Source organism: Serinus canaria, chromosome 4 (genome assembly GCF_022539315.1).
Source record: "Serinus canaria isolate serCan28SL12 chromosome 4, serCan2020, whole genome shotgun sequence".
NCBI lineage: Eukaryota > Metazoa > Chordata > Aves > Passeriformes > Fringillidae > Serinus > Serinus canaria.
Window position 1 is genome coordinate 3,790,925 of NC_066317.1, and position 15,838 is coordinate 3,806,762.

Sequence of the window (15,838 nt, forward strand, 5' to 3'; positions counted from 1 at the left end):
TGTTTCTCAGTATAAATGCCTTTGTAAGGAAACTAAGTTTCCATCTGAGAGCTTGTGCAAAAAGTATTGAAGTCCTGCTTATGCAAAATAGTTTCTGCAGCCTTTGTGACCCTTCAGTAGGACTTGGTACCAAAGACATTTTAGCGTTTGGTGATGGGAGTTGTTTAATTCCAGGCAAAACAGTAACATAGAGAACTAGCCCATGTTTTCAGCAGGGCTAGGTAACTGCCGCTAGGGAGGTGGTGTGAGGGGATGGAAAGGGAAAGGAAACCACGCAGAGGATGTGTAGAAAATGGTCTTTTATTGTTCCTTCATTGTGGCACAGTTCTGTGTGAAGTGCTTAGCCCCTTTTGAAGATTCTCTTGGACTCAACTCCTTCGTATAGGTAGGTCTGTTAAAAAATTAGGAAGGAAAAATCAGTGGCTGGAATTGCAAAATTTCATTTCCCAGATATGGTTCAGAGAGTTTTAAATTCTTTATAGGCAACTGAGAATTTTAACTATAGATAAATGAAGTTATTTGGCTTGAAGAAACTATTTTCTACTTTTAGAAAAGCTTTTAAAACTTTTTCTGTTGATTTTATGGCAAACTTGTGTGCAAATGACTTTTTAACTCACCTGAACGAGTTCATCACCCACAATTTCTCTGGTTGCTTTAAGTACTTTTCCATTGTCTTTTCTGGTAAATGTGGCCACAAGTTTATTTCCTTCCAGGTTCCAAGCACCCTAGGATGGGAAAAAAACCCAAACGTTTTGCAACAGTTATGACACTGATTTGGTTTAAAGGCTGTAGAATGCTTAAAATTGAAAAAAGATTACCACAGTGTAATAATGCTTTTTAGAAAGGCTGTAAGAATGAAATTTTAATAAAACCATTGGCTTATTTAAATGCATAATAGCCAGCCTAGGTGGTTTTTACTGGTCAATACACCTTATTTTAAGTAATTATATCAACAGAGATTTGTAATTTCTTACAAATACCCACTCTGCACTCTAGGTGGTGAACTTGAGTATTAGAAGAAGTAAAATTGCAAATCATCTGGATTTTATCTAGTGAAAATTGCTACTTGCTCTGTTTTTTGGGCTCTCTGAAACCCTGATATCCATGGTACAGTCTTGAACCTTTAACAGCCAAGACTCCCTTATGCTTTGGTGTATAAGCTGCAAGCATTCCTGAACAGTCAGGTTCAGGAAAATTTCATGTAATTCAGAAGGAGAATTTAAGTTAAAAACTAGGAAGACAAATGATTCATCTTGAAAATTCACGTTATAAAGTCATTATCATGTAGTAAATATTGAACTGTAGGAAGACTTACAGTAAGTTCAGTCCCATCAGCCAGGCTGTACTCAAAGTTGACTCCCAGAGTAAATTCAATATCTAAGGTTCGGAAGTTGCTGGCTTCTTTGACAGTAAATTTGTCACCATTTTGTTGGATGGTGATCTTCAGATTGTCATGGGCTCCCAGCTTTCTTTTCATCATGCCAATACCTAAAAAATCAGTTAACATAAATCAGAAAAAAAACCTCCCAAACTTCTGGAGCATCATATTTGTCTTTTTTTATCAATTCTATGTGGCCAACTTAGTTTATTCCAGCATTCTGACCCAAATTTTTTCCTTCAGTTTTCATCAAGGCCGTGTTCACAAGTACACATCTAATACAAATCACTGTCTTAACTGGAGTAGGTAATGTCCATATAATGCACATTTTGTACAAACTTCAAGTAAATATCAGGATGTTAGAATTACTTGAATCAAGTGTTTCTCTGAAATTGAAGAATTATGATTTCCTCCCTGAAGAATTTTTAAACTGATTAGATGTTTTCAAAATAATAATCCAGCTATAGAATTAGGTTTAAAGTTTATCCATTCAAGTTGTCTGAGCCTTTTCCTCAAATCTAGACTTAGAGATTCTTCTTTCTGCTGAAATAAATTTGGAATTACTTAAGATGCTTAAGATTAACGCAGTGTAATCAAAATCAGAACATTTCTCAGCATCTTCCCCTCCACCTCAGAATAGTTTGAAAATAAATGCAGGGGCCGAGCAGCCAAGAGTGAAAGGACAGGATGGCCTGAAGGTACTTGTCAGACAGTTTGGGTTTGTATTCAGCTGGAGTGATGTTTTTCCTGCAGATTGGGTTGGAAAGGGATTGGAAAGCTGAGCCTTACCCATTGCCTCCATGAACTTCTCATAGTTCTCGTTTCTGTCAACTTTCCAAGTGCCGTCGAATGCCATGGCTGTGCCTGCAGGAGGGCTGCTCTGCAGGGACGAGTCTTTGCACAGGGAATTTATCTACTGCCTTATCTTGAGAGCAATTTACTGGATGACGAGGCTGAGTAAAGCTCAACTCATACACTGACCTCTCCAAGGAGAAGTTTCCTGTTATTTAATCAAATTCCTAGTCCTGACCACGCTGCTTGCAGAATTTCTCTTATTGCCCCCAGATTATGGCAGAATCTTTATTGCTCATCTCAGATAAGAATTGCTAATCCATTCGTTCTATCCACAGTGTGGGATAAAATTCAGGTGCTAGTGAAAGTAATTAACTAACATCATTGCTTGACATTTTTTACCTCAGTTGTATCTTCAAGCTTGTGGGAGAGTCTTCAGGCAACTGGAGGTGATATTATTTACCCAACAAAACAAACACAAGTCTCTACTTTGTCCATTATAATTTGTCTGGGGCCTGTTCTGCTCAGCACAACAAGCATGGGGCAGAGGATTTACTGAATGTCTGCAGGTTGTTTCAGAAAACCCTCCTCTTGCTGCCTGTCTAGCACTGAGCTGTGAAAATTGGCATGGTACTCTCTATTCATGTCATCACTTTTTTATATATATTGTTTAAATTCTTAGCAGCATCTGGAAATTTTCTTCATTTTAACCCATTCAGTGACGAAACCAGCCAGATGGAAGGTGTTTAGGCTGTTTACTCCTAAGGGTCAGGAGGGAAGTACCTCACAATGTGCATGTCACAACATCATTTAGGTCTCTGTGTGTACTTTTCACATGGAGGTTTTTCACACAATTTCATGCAGTTTTTGATCACCTGAATAATTAAAAAAAATGTTTTAGCTGATGCCCTGTGCTGTGCCAATAATGCATGTCCATCTGCCAACTTAGAAAGTGGCCAGACTTTATTCTGAGAGTCAGTTTATCTGTTTTTATTGCACTGGTGTGTATCTTGACCTTTGTAGTTATCACTGCCAGTCTTACCTGAGTTGTGTAGTGTATATACATGAACACCTAGGGCTGAGTTATAGTTCATCCAAGCTGTTATATAACAAAACTGAGAACTCTCTTCACAGTCTTTGGAGAAAGGTTCCTTCTGGCAGTGGTTGGAGTGCAGCTTCTGCTGTATTTAGGAGAAAATCGAGGTCTAAAATAATGTGAGTTGCTCAATATGACTTTGGTTTTTCACATGTATTAGAATCATACAACTACACGTCATTTAGTGTTCTTTTGTCCTCCTATAGTAGCTGGTTTTCCTTCCAAAATCACAATTAAAATTGGTTTTGTAGATTTTCTTAGTTGGAACATTCCACAACCTTTTCTTTCTTCTGTCTCCCTCTTCCTTGTGTGGTTTTCAGAACTACAGCTTTTTTTTTTTTTTTTTTTTTTTTTTTTTTTTTGATGGTCTGTTGAAATCTTGTTTTCTAGTATTGCTGTTTTCATGACAGTTTTGAAAGCTAAGGGTGTGTTCTTGGCTTCGTGGCTTTCTCCAACGTGCCAGCTTCAGAAGACTGAAAATGGACAAACTTACTAACTTTGAAATTTGGTCTTTAGATGAGGTGGATGGCAATAAATTATTAACTTATATGGTTATGCCAACCTCATCCTGCCAATCTGTGATCATTGTAGCAAGGTGTATTGTGATGGCAATTGACAGTGAAGTTCCAAAGATCAGGGTGACAAAAAGGCTTTTGCAGTGGGTTGTATTCATCTCCCCTGTTTAATGTTTTGTGGCTCGTATTCAAGTTGTTCTGGCTACAATTAGCCAGACCAGTAGAACTGTTTGGTTGGTTAAGGCTTGGTGCCAGCATAAACATGTTATACTCATGAAAATATTGATTGCTATAATAGGAGACTGATCCCTGATAAAACCATGCAGATTGTCAATCATTTATGAGTGTTTTCTGCTGAAGGATTCTTTCTTATGTCTTGGGATGGGTTGCAAAGATGTATCCCTTACTGGGACATTTCCCTAAGCATTTGAACCACAATATTCAGTTCTATATGAATGTGGTAAATAGACAATTCTATGACAGTAAAGCAAATTTAAGCCTAACAGTGTGTGGCCTAGAAACCAGGAGCTTGATGGAGCCTTACTAATGCCATGTCTTGGATAAATAATTTCAAAGTACATATTGCAGTTGGGTGTTGCATTGCAGCAGGACTAGATCCTGCTTGAGCTAGATGTTGTCCTGCTCCAGGTGCCTGTTTGCTGAATTTCTGCTTTTATTTTGGTTTGAGGAGAATCTCCTGGATGCTGCTAATGTGGAATCTGTTCAGCAAAAAAATTCGGCGTTTGAGGATTGCCTAGAAATTTCCAGTGAGTATAGATCATTTGTGTGATTAGTTAGTAGTGGGCTGTGGGTTTTAAAGCTTGCTCATAACTGTCTGTTTACACTGCTCTCTAATTCCTGTGTAATGGCTCTGATCCATAAAGTGCTACATTTTTGAGAGTTTTTTATTAGAGAGAACTGAAGTGCAGGAGTTAATAGGATCCAGGCTGAAAAAATCTGGAAGCAAAATTTAGGATTAAAACAGTAACAACCCTGGTATTTACTTTGTCAGTTTCTGTATGCTAAAATGAATCCTAGGATTACACAGAATAATGGAATCTGGCCTTGTTTCAGTGAAAAAAGGGTGACAGTGAACAACTGCCAATAAGTGTGCTTTTCCAGAAAAGGTGAAATAAATCTCTGAGTATTAGTGCCCTTTGACACTTGCCACACAGAGACTGATTTGCCAGTTGCCCTTTGGGGCATTTTGTCCGGCTTTTCTAAGGGTATTTAAATTTAAATCTGAATATTCCTGTATTCCCCAATTTCTTTTTTTATAGAATATGAAATGTGATCATAGAGTGGGGTCAAGTTATAGTCCAGTGAGCTAAGAATGTACAGTATTGAAAGTCTGCATCAGTCATTTCAGTTTCTCCAAAATCTGAACTGCACTTTTAGCTCATTTCAACATCACTTTTTTGCTTATTGTGAACTTTTTCTCTTGGTTATAATATAGCTCCCAACCCCAAAAGTTTTTTGTGATTTATCTGGATTAGTGGCTTGAATCTAATTAATCTGTAAAATAGTGAGCTTCAGAGTTCTTCTGAAGTGAAGCATTATAGCAAGAAAGAACCCTGTATGGCTAAGACATTTGAATATTTGTATTTGCAAAAGGAAAAAATGGTTTCAGATTAAAATTCCTTTCTTAACTTGGGCATCACGTGTCTCATGTAAAAACAGAACAGACACCCAGATTCTGGTGCTCTTTCCAGCTCAGAAATGGACTTTCCATGTGACCTTGACCAAATTAACCCCTCTACTTATCTGTAAAATGAACTTTCCTTTCATTAAGAAGCTTTATATATCATAAAATAAATTGCCAGTGACTTCATTAACTACTACAATAAAAGCATCCTGAATGCTTAGATGCAAATGTATCACATGTAAACTATTGGTATTATTGAACCATGGATTTTACTCCTAGAATTGGATGGTGGTAAACAAGAGAAATGTGTGTAAGCTGTAGATTTTTCAGCCATTATGAACTGGGGTATTATGCCAGTGAACTTGGGGTATTTTTTAGCTGAAGTGGTTCAAAGTTCTGTGTGTGCTAAGAAATGCTACTGTTCTAAAACTCAGTGACTGTCAGATTCCATAAGTCTGTCCCTAAAGCTTACTATAGGAACAAACTCACTCATGTGAGATTTTTCCTAAAAATCTTAAAGGGTGAGGTTTCATGGGAATGTGAAATGCAGTAGCTGTCACTGCTGCTGCTAAAAATGTGGCTGGAGGAAAGAGCTTTTGTCTTTTCCATTTGTTAATGAAGCATCAGACCTGTACAAGAAGAGAAAGACTTCATGTGATGCTTGTTCACCTCTTCAATAAAATGCCCTTGCTCAAGGTCGTGTTCTTTCCACGGCTGGGTAAGAAATGGATCCCAGTGCTCCTGCTGCAAACATTGCCACTTCTCAGAAGGGAATTCAAGCCTCCAGCAGGCCAGAAAGGCTGAGCAGCAGCATGACTGGGCTGGTGAGGGGGTGGAAAGATTGTAGTCCCAGCAGCAAATAGTGACCTGATGGTTGCAGATATGCACGGGCACTTGTGCAGTTGCGCTCCTAAATTGCAGCTGGTTCAAGCAAACAGTGCTTGTGTTTTGTGCTGAGCTAAATCTGGCCCTTCATAACTTCTTGAATGGGCCTGCTGTTTGTCAGGGGTGTACATACTTCTTGGTTTTGCCTAGAGCTAAAAAAAGTCAAGCCAGAAGTGTTTCTGTGAAGGACCTAATAGGCAAAAAAGAGAAATTGCCAAGAAGCCCACTGGTCCAGAATTACTTCTAGGATCAGCAGTTTGTGCAAGATGAGGCTTTGGTTGTAGAAAAAAAAAATTCCACAGTTTTGGTGGAAGTCACTGGGCTTACTATTTCTATCTATCTTGCAATTGATATCCCCCAGGAACTGATCTATGGGGGCAAAGGATGAGGGAAACCTCTGTGTAACTCCTGTATTTGCTGGTTCTGCTTTCTGTCAGAAATGAACTGGTTCCTGACAGCTCTCAGGAGGCGCAGCTCCAGTGCTCTCTAGTGGTCAGTGGCACTGAATTATTTTTTGTGGTTTAGAAACAAGAACTACTTTACTTCTGGCTGATCTCAGTAGTACTCAGGAGTATCTTGATATTACCACGTATTTTTCTCTTCAGGATTTCTAGGACCTAGAAAAGTTGCTATGAAATACAAATTTACAGAATTAATGAGTTGAATCAGGCATTAAAAATTACAACTCAATAATATTAATTATAACAAACAGTAAAATTTGACATCATCCTTTTTTATTTTAAAAAGCATGAAAACAGTACAAAGAGAAGAATGAAGAAATAATTTATAAGCAGCAGTCTGACCACAGAAAATAAGCTGACTCTTATGTTCTCTAGCAGCTGTAAGGTAAGTAGGGCTAATGATTCTCTTAAGTAATGTAACTAGCTTTATTCTAAGAAGTCATAGGACAGAAGCAAGAGAGAACACATGACATTCAGAAGACTTTAATAGTGTTTTAAGGCAAAACATAATATACAGAGAAACCCCTTAACCTAGTACAAAAATACTGTGCCCAGAAACTATATATTTGTTCAGGTATTTTTAAAAGATAGAAGAATACAAATGGACAAACTCTGTGACTAGTGACTGTGATTAAGGTTTTTATTAAACTATAACAGGAATGTATGTTAAAACTATTTACAGTGCATTTCAAACTACATTCTTTAAGAGACACAAGCAGGTGTCTGCCATGTGAATACAAAGAGCGCTCAAATTCTAACTTCAGTCACATCTGTAAGGTACCTTGGGCATTGGTGGGAATAGCTGAACCAGCAAAGAGCAGGTGAGGCAGCTGTCACCAAGGATAAGGGTTTGGTCCCTCTTTACAGGTAAGAAAAGATGGATTTGACCCATTCTTTCACTTTCCATACAGCACAACCCAGCTCCCCTGAGGTAAGTGGGAATCACAATACTGACTTCTGGTGGGCATCTGGGCATGCATGAGGCCCTGGCATGCAAAGCTCGTGCTGCGGGAATTAGTAGGAACCAACAATTACAGAGCATTGTCACATAAATACACATTTACAAACACTGGTACTCAGATATGAGTTTCTCTATGGAAACAGCCTTCCTTATGTGGAGAAGAAACTTTGCATTCACCTCGCACTGACCAAGATGAAATATCCTGCTTTCACAATTTGCTGCATTTAGCAAGTGTCACTAATTACCAGGACAGAGTCTGTGCTGTTTCTTCTCCCTGTCAAAGTCCAAACCAAAAAAAACTCAGCCCTCTTTATTTACCATACTCTGGCCAAACTCATTCTGCTGTTCAAGCTTATGTGTTAAATTAGTGCAAGCCCCAGAAAAAGTACAGCAGGGAACTGGGAAATAAAGCTGAAACCCTGTGGAACGTAAACTGCATGTAATTTAACATGAAGAAAAAACCTACAGCATTACAGAGAGAAGACTGAATGAATACTACTATTTAAATTTGCTTGAAATATGAGGTCTTCATAAAAACCTTTAAAAACATGTGAATTTATTATAAGCAAGGCAATTATTTTCCATAAAAAGTCTTTGCCTGACTGGAAGGGACAGCAGCTGGATCACTCCTCTAATTTTAAGAGCCGAGACCTGATCCTTCATTATCTTTCCGTATAATGGGTTGGAAAATCAGTTACCTGCTAATTTTAACTAATTCACACTTAAGTTTTGTCAAGTGCCCTGAATTTGTCAGTTCATACTGCTACCAGGTAAAATGTATTGGGTTGGAAATCAAAAAGATGCATGCAATTGTCAGAGGGTGATTCATATAAAGAGGCTTTGGTTCTCTCTTCTGAGGAGAAATCAGCTGATCATCAGTGAAATTGTTTCCTTTTATCAGTAGCTCACTTGTATATGTGCACAGTGGAGATATAAGTAATCAGCTCTACTATAAACTCAATTAAAAATTCACACCATCTCCAAAGCCAGCATTACATTATTCCCCCCCACCCCCCCACTTTCTTTAACTGTATGATATAATAGAAAACCTAGGCCTTCTACAGCCAGTATTGCATGTGTGGCTAATTTCTTGGAGAAGAAACACTACCTACAGCTCAAGAGGCTCACTGTTACTTGGAATTAGAAGAGGTAGGGTTAATCAGTAATTTTGTGTTAACACAAGTAATTTTTTTCAGAACAAATCCAGAAATAAAAGTGTACTTCAGGCATTAAACTGTGCTGTGGAGTGACTTTGAAAGAAATCATGTTTGCATCTAAGGTCAAGTAGGATACTAACTTAGTTGTCGTCATTCAGAGAAGTACTAAGAATTAGTGGGACAAATTCTTGTACCCAGAAATTGTAATCTCAAATGTGACAATGGTTTCAATGGACTTAAGACTGAACTGACAGAACTCCATTTCAGCTGGTTTCTTGGTTTAGCCACACTGATTGTTACAGCTAGACAATATAATGTCTTTGAGAGCAGACTGAGATGCACAGCTCTTGATGAAATTAATGACAGCTGGATAGCTATAATCCACCAGCTGGCTTTCAAAAGGTTCAGTTCTCAAGACAGTGAACTTGAAGCAGGAAACCTGATATAGCCAGGTTAGGTTTGGATTTTTTCCCCTATTCCATATTGTCCCCTATCTACATTATGAAAGGAAGGAGCAGTTTCTGCAATTGAGTCACACAAAGCTATGGCACACTTTGATTTGGCCTTCAGGCAGAGTAAAACACTATGTAAAGGCTTTGAATCTCATGAAATACAGCGCTCTATGCTTTTAAGGTTCTTAAACCAGTAGTTTAAAGGCTTTGGTTTTATATAAATATATACAGATACAGGTGTGTTATGATATTTAAATGTTTATTTACTAGGAACTGTATTTATATGTATGTTCCGACATTTATGGTGAAAAAGATTCTGTGGGATAAATGTGTACAGATATATAATTAAATATATGCACATACTGTATAACTGTTCATTCTAAGTGAACCTTTAAAAAAATGTAACATCATGCCCTTCTTTTCAAGTCAAAGGTATGAATCCAGCACTCCTTGGTAGAATTATAAAATTAGTTATAATAAAGCTTTGCTGAACACACAATATAGCAAAGAAATACTGGAATATTAATGTCAAAGTTACATCACTACACTGTGATATCATCATACTTACCTGCTGTGTTGTCACCATGAGTTACTAGTCTCAACCATAATAGCAAGAATACACCTTTATATACATATATTTTATTCCTATTTATATTAAATATGTATCTCATCAGCATAATAATTATATTTCAGTATCTCAAGCACTCAAAGAAAAGACTATACAAGGGCTATGCAAATCCTGAAGCAAAGTTTTCTATTTATCCAAAAGTACCTAAAACCTTTTTTTGGGGGGTATGTTGGCAGGGTCAGGCTGCTGTCACCTGCACACTGTGTATGCACAGAAATACATATACAGATATACAGAGTACTTCAAAACAGCAGTCCTGGAATTCTTAGGGAATTTTTTTTTAAATTTGTTGGGACAGAATAAGGAGAAATACTTCTGTAGAACACTTTTCAAATTCACAGCTGCAATCATTTATTATTGGTGCTCACTAGAGAAGTCTGAGATAGGACTTAATCAGTGACAAATAATTTAGGGCGGCTGAACTACTGCTGACTGTCAGAATACCTTGTTCTACATGAAAAAAAAAACATCAACTCTATAACTCAGTATCATCAAACATTTTGAAATGTTTGCTTCATCTTTTCTTAGCTTCTGGCATTGTTTGTCTAAATGAAGAAATTGATAAAAAGGGGGAGTTTTCCCTTTTTGACCAGCTCTTACTACTTGGGTTGACAATCTCCTGGGAAGAAGAATTTATTGCAGTTTTTAAACTAGAGTTTCCTGGAATATTGTGATAGAACTAAATTCCCATACTTAAAAGTCCAGTGCCAAATGTGCTACTTTTGCCAGATGATGATTTTAACTAAAAAATAATGATTACAGACGAAAAACCGTAACATTTAATGTGTCTCTGTGCAGCCAAAGTTATGTGTGCTGCCAATGCATTTTAGACTGCTGGCATTCATCTCCTTATCCTGTCCATCTAAAGAATAGTACTCTCCTCGTATTCCTCTTCTGTGATTTGTCCAATGCGTATATTTTCTTTAATTGTTTCCAATTCAAAACCATTTTTAATTATTATCTTCACTTAAATAATGCACAATTTTTTTTTTTACTAGTGCAAGTTAATTGATTTCTTACTTTGCAGAACACTAATGCCTCACATACAAATAGCAAATCCCTGTAGCATTTTTGCTTTTGGTATTTTCTTTTTTCCTATTTCTTCAAGACACTATGATTATTCATTTTACACTCATGTTAAAAAGATTTTTAAGAGATGTTAACATAAAACTTCCTTCAAAGTGGTCATAGCCATTTCATAGTAACACTGGCCTGAAGAATCAGTCATTGATGGTCACCAGGAGTGTGCCCTTCCTGCATCATTCTGATTCAGCTTTTCACCTCTTGCAGTCCTTCTCTTCTGCCTGTGACCCAGTCTGTTGGTTAGATGATGTTAAAATCAACTTCCAAATGAAGGTAAAACCAGCGTACAAAACCAGTCCTGCTTTGTTTCCATTTCTCTGCATGCTTCTTGCGGCTTTCCGTGGCAGCCTGTCAGTTATGTTGGGACATTTCATCTGTCTTCAGGCAGTTTCCATTGGGCATGGAGAGCTCAGACACCTCTAGCACAGAACTCCTGAGACTCCCATTTCCTAGTAATTCACAGGAGTCCTAGACATTTCTTCAGCTGGAATAGCACATTTGCTAAGACATCCACCTAGTATGGATATAACCCAAACTCCACTGGGTGCACAGATTTTGGGGTTTTTCACCTCAGAGCCCAGTTCTGCTGTCTGAGAGAGGTTAGCAATAATTTATTTGGAATAGGCTCCCCAGAGTGAGTCCCAGTCTTTTCCCTGAACCTTTGGAAAGAGAACAGGCAAGACTGCTCAATATTTTTATACCATAACACAGCAAGATGAGAGGAGGGAGAGAAAAGGTGCAAAATGCAGTAGTCTTTCAGATACTGGCCACAACATGATCACTAAACAACTATGTACATCTGTAAAGCAACAGGCTCTCGGGCACAGTCAGTGCCCGCACCAGTACCTTCTTGTGGGCTGGGGTAGCAAAAACCACCCCTGCAGGTCTTCTTCCATCTCAGTCAGATGTAATAAGAAACATATTGTCTTCAGATAATCTTGGCATCTACACAGTCATGCTATATCTTGAACTGTGGAAAAAATAATACAGCAGTGGCAAAACATAAGCCAAATTCATACAGTGTTTAGCAAAATGCAGTACTCCCCTATTACTGTGTCTCCTATGTGAACTTGAGCTTATGGTGGTGAAATCAGCACGTCAGTTCCGTTTGCCTTGGTTGCTTTCTCCATTAATCAGGTTCTCTTGCTGCTCAGCCAAGGCTTGCCATTTCTGCCTGTTTTTTCTGCAGCCATCCAGCAAAGGGGAGCAGGCCTCTGACACGTGTGTTAGGGCCTGAAATGAGTTGAGAACATGGAAAAAAAATTGCATTCAATTTTTAATTTAAAAATGGAGATTGAAACACATCTGGTATTTTTTTCAGATTTCTGAACTTAGAGGAAGACTTATAGATCATTAAATGCACTGGTTAGCTAACACAAGAGCTGGCTACAGTTTGGACTAGGATCACATTGTAACTGTAGATACAAGCAGCAGTGCATATTTCAGGGTAAATAATTCCAGCTTTTCTGGTCTTTTCATAAATAGAAAGGTAAAGCTCCCTCCTAATTGGAAGAAATACCGATGTTCAGGCTCTAGAACTGTGGGCATTCAAGGCATTCTATTAAATGCTCAGGCATTCTACTAAAGTTTTCTGCTTGTCCGGTCTGTATCTTTGCAGAGATACTCAGTCTTATTTCAATGGCCTACCTCCTACTGGAGACAGTTTTCTGAGGCTTCAAAGCTAAGGCTGCCTTATTTTCCTGACAGTTTCTAGAGTACAGAAGCACTAGATTTTCAGGGACAGCAGCTAGTAGCTCCCTTTCTCTGTCCCCTGTTTCCTTTGAACTGGTGAATGTGCATTCTTTTCAGAAAAGCTAATTGTGTCAGAGGGAAAAATTCAAGTAATCATCCTGTTCCTTGCACTGGAAGGTTTTCAAGAATTTGGTTTTCTGTTCATCTCCTTTCTTTTTCTCACCTTGGTTTCTGTAAAATACTCGGTACAGCTGAAATAAACAGACCTTTGCTCTAGTGTTGTGCTGGCTTAAAAAAGCCCCAGAAATCATTATTTCACACTGTATTTGACAGTTTGTGATCAGGACAAAAAAACATTCCAGTCAATTATCTCATGCAATGCTTTGGTGTGTGATGAAAGAGAAGGAAAAGAATGGGATGGGAAGGTTAAAAATGAGTCAATTTCCTATACATAGCATATCACCTTTTGTATAATGAATTCTGAATTCTTTAAAACTTGTAAACACTTTCTATCAATGCACTACCTGGATACCATTCTTTCCCTAAAGGTCAGAGCATTAGTTTTGTGACTTTCCCTGATAATCCAGCATATAACCCAAGGACAAAACACCAATTGCAGAGAGCATAGCATTTTAACTAGGTTAAAAAAAATTGTGACAAAACACATTAATCAGACAAATATACAACTAATTATAAATACTAAAATAATAATTTCTTCAACAGAATAATGAACCCTATGTAATATAAAATAAAAAAATATTTTCTAACTAAGGGGCTAGTTTTTAATTTGATTTTTATTTTAATTGTAAATCTGTGTCTACCAGTGAGCAGCTCTGGTTTCAAATAATTGCTGTTCTTCCTTAGGCACCATACCTCATACAGCTGCAAACAAACAGCATCTATGAATCCAACCTGCATGCTGGGAATTTTGTTTTTCTTCTCTCTGTTCATTAGATCCTGCAGATAATAAGTGAACAAGCTCTGTGTTAAAATGCATTCAATATAAAACCCAACCAAAACTAAAGAGAGTCTGGAATTAAAAAGCAGCCTCTTAAACAGCACAGCAAGCTCAGCACAGTGGGGTATCATTACAGGTGTTAGAAGGAAGAGAATTGGACTGCATGACTTCCCTCAGGAGACTGGCTTTGGGTTGACAGAGCCCAAATATCCAGGCAAACTTACTGGGTTTGGATAGCTGCATATAGGCACCAATTTAGGAATGTATTTCCTAGCCCAGTTAGTAATACTGACTTAAAGGAAATAATCCTGTCTGTTCTTCTGGTTCAGAAATAAAGACACACTCTTGGTGTTTTGGAACCACAGAACAAAACTGGCTTCTAGGAAGCCAGGGAAGGAGCTGGTCCTATAGTGTGGTCAGTGGGAGAAATTTTAAGTGCTCTTTCCAAAAGACATTTTGCATGAGGTGTCGCTTACCGTGGGTTCTATGTTGAGTTCCTTCCGCTCTTTATCTCCTTGATCAAAGAACTCAGTAGCCACAAGCTCAGCAATCTGTAAGAAATTTCACTCATTGAGAGCTCTAAAAGCTTGCTTGCTACCTACAAAGAGTGCTTGCTACCTACAAACAAGAGCGGTTCCTATCTCTCCTTAGGATATATCCCATTAACCCCCACCACACATGTGAGTCTCCAGTGCAGCATTCCACCACTGCCTTTGCAGTAAGGACTGGGTGGAGGTAAACTTGAATGCAGTTTGCATTTCGGAAACCTTAAATATTAAACACCTACCCGTTGCTGAACTGGCCATGGTTTGGTTATGGCTGACAAGTCACAAGCAGTCATCAGCATTGCTCTGCAGAACAAACAGAAAGAAAGGGATAAATTACGTGAAATGTATGTAGCCACCAAGTTGAGTGACTAGTAAAATAGAATATAGAATTTCAAGGATCATCAAGTCAGAAAAACAAGTGAAATTAAAGCAACATTATAAATGTAACTCCACATGCTATTTAACAAAGTTTCTTATACAGGTTGCACGCTTAGTAGTTCAGACCCAGGGAGGTCAGTGATCTGTGTGACATTGCCAGCTTGTACAGGCCCAGAGCCCAGAGACCTGCTGGGTTTAATGAAGTTCACAGCAACATGGCATGGGAAATTGGCTGCCCAGTAATATTAACTGATTTCATGATTTTTCTGCTTTACTTACAGAAATAGCTCCTTTTGTGAGGGATCTTCCCAATTAAACTGCTTCTTCCTTAGAAGTTCAAAAAATTCTCCTCTCCTCCTTAAAAAGAAGTTAAAACAAGAGATTTTGCAGGATGCTGACATGATGCTAATATCCAGCAGTGATTATTCAGCCAAAGTTTCTTCTGACTTACTTGATGTATAGTGCCAGGTCTGTGGCAAGAATGGCTTGTTTTATCATTTTCAGTGTAGCCTTGTATTCTTCAATGGAAAGACTGCTGAGAATCTGATTTCCCTTTTCAAAAAAAGCCAAAACCAGTGCTATCAGTAAAAAGGGCAACAGCACACCAGTCTGCTTAAGTGTCTCTAAGTCACCAAATTGTTACGAGTTGCTTCTGATATCTGAGGTCATTCTTTTACCCCCCTTCCTCTTGCAGATTGCCTAGATTAAAAATAAAACATCCAGTCTTCCCAAGTAATGGCAGAAAGCCGCACAGCAGCAACATCACCACTGACTATTACAAAATGGAGTTGCAAGCAGAACAACATCAAAGACTTCAAGTACATTTCATTCATTAAAATTAAATTTGTCACTGGCTGTATCACAGGTTCTCTTTCCTCATCCTTCCCCTCCCTGAAGCAGAGGAATTATAACAGATTCCCATACCTGTCCATACACCTCTAGTAAATGAAAATATTTTCCTTTTATGAAGTGGCATAAATAAGAAGTTATTAAAGTATGAACTCAGCAGCCCCCTACTAAACCAAAGCACTACAGAGCAGGTGAAATGGAACTTGCCTCAGTTGTTTTTCCATATTTGCCCACCTGAATAGGAAAGGATCACTGCAATACAAAGGATGGCAGAAGTACCACAACTTGTGGCACAAAAGGAGCAGTCCTTTGGAAGGATTGTGAACGCTAAATAACTGGTGTTGAGAATTAGTTAATAGC

General features: G+C 38.2%; 2 protein-coding genes across 9 annotated transcripts in view; both read right to left on the bottom strand.

Moving 5' to 3' along the window:
- Window positions 1-340: 340 nt before the first annotated feature.
- On the bottom strand, window positions 341-2,234 carry FABP2 (fatty acid binding protein 2). Its single transcript, XM_009096285.3, has 4 exons — window positions 2,168-2,234; window positions 1,316-1,488; window positions 618-725; window positions 341-391 (listed from the first exon to the last, which is right to left on the bottom strand). Exons 1-4 carry the CDS (start codon window positions 2,232-2,234, stop codon window positions 341-343), a joined length of 399 nt encoding a protein of 132 aa, XP_009094533.1.
- Window positions 2,235-7,394: 5,160 nt separating this feature from the next.
- Window positions 7,395-15,838, bottom strand: part of PDE5A (phosphodiesterase 5A) — a 105,948-nt gene continuing 97,504 nt past the window's right edge. For all 8 annotated transcript variants that reach the window (XM_018921128.3, XM_030239202.2, XM_009096286.4 and 5 more), the window contains 6 exons: window positions 15,081-15,181; window positions 14,909-14,986; window positions 14,491-14,554; window positions 14,180-14,254; window positions 13,619-13,702; window positions 7,395-12,286 (listed from right to left, as the gene is read on the bottom strand). In XM_018921128.3, coding sequence (XP_018776673.1) covers window positions 12,152-12,286; window positions 13,619-13,702; window positions 14,180-14,254; window positions 14,491-14,554; window positions 14,909-14,986; window positions 15,081-15,181 — 537 coding nt within the window. In that variant the 3' untranslated portion in view covers window positions 7,395-12,151. The remainder of the gene's footprint in view (window positions 12,287-13,618; window positions 13,703-14,179; window positions 14,255-14,490; window positions 14,555-14,908; window positions 14,987-15,080; window positions 15,182-15,838) is intronic.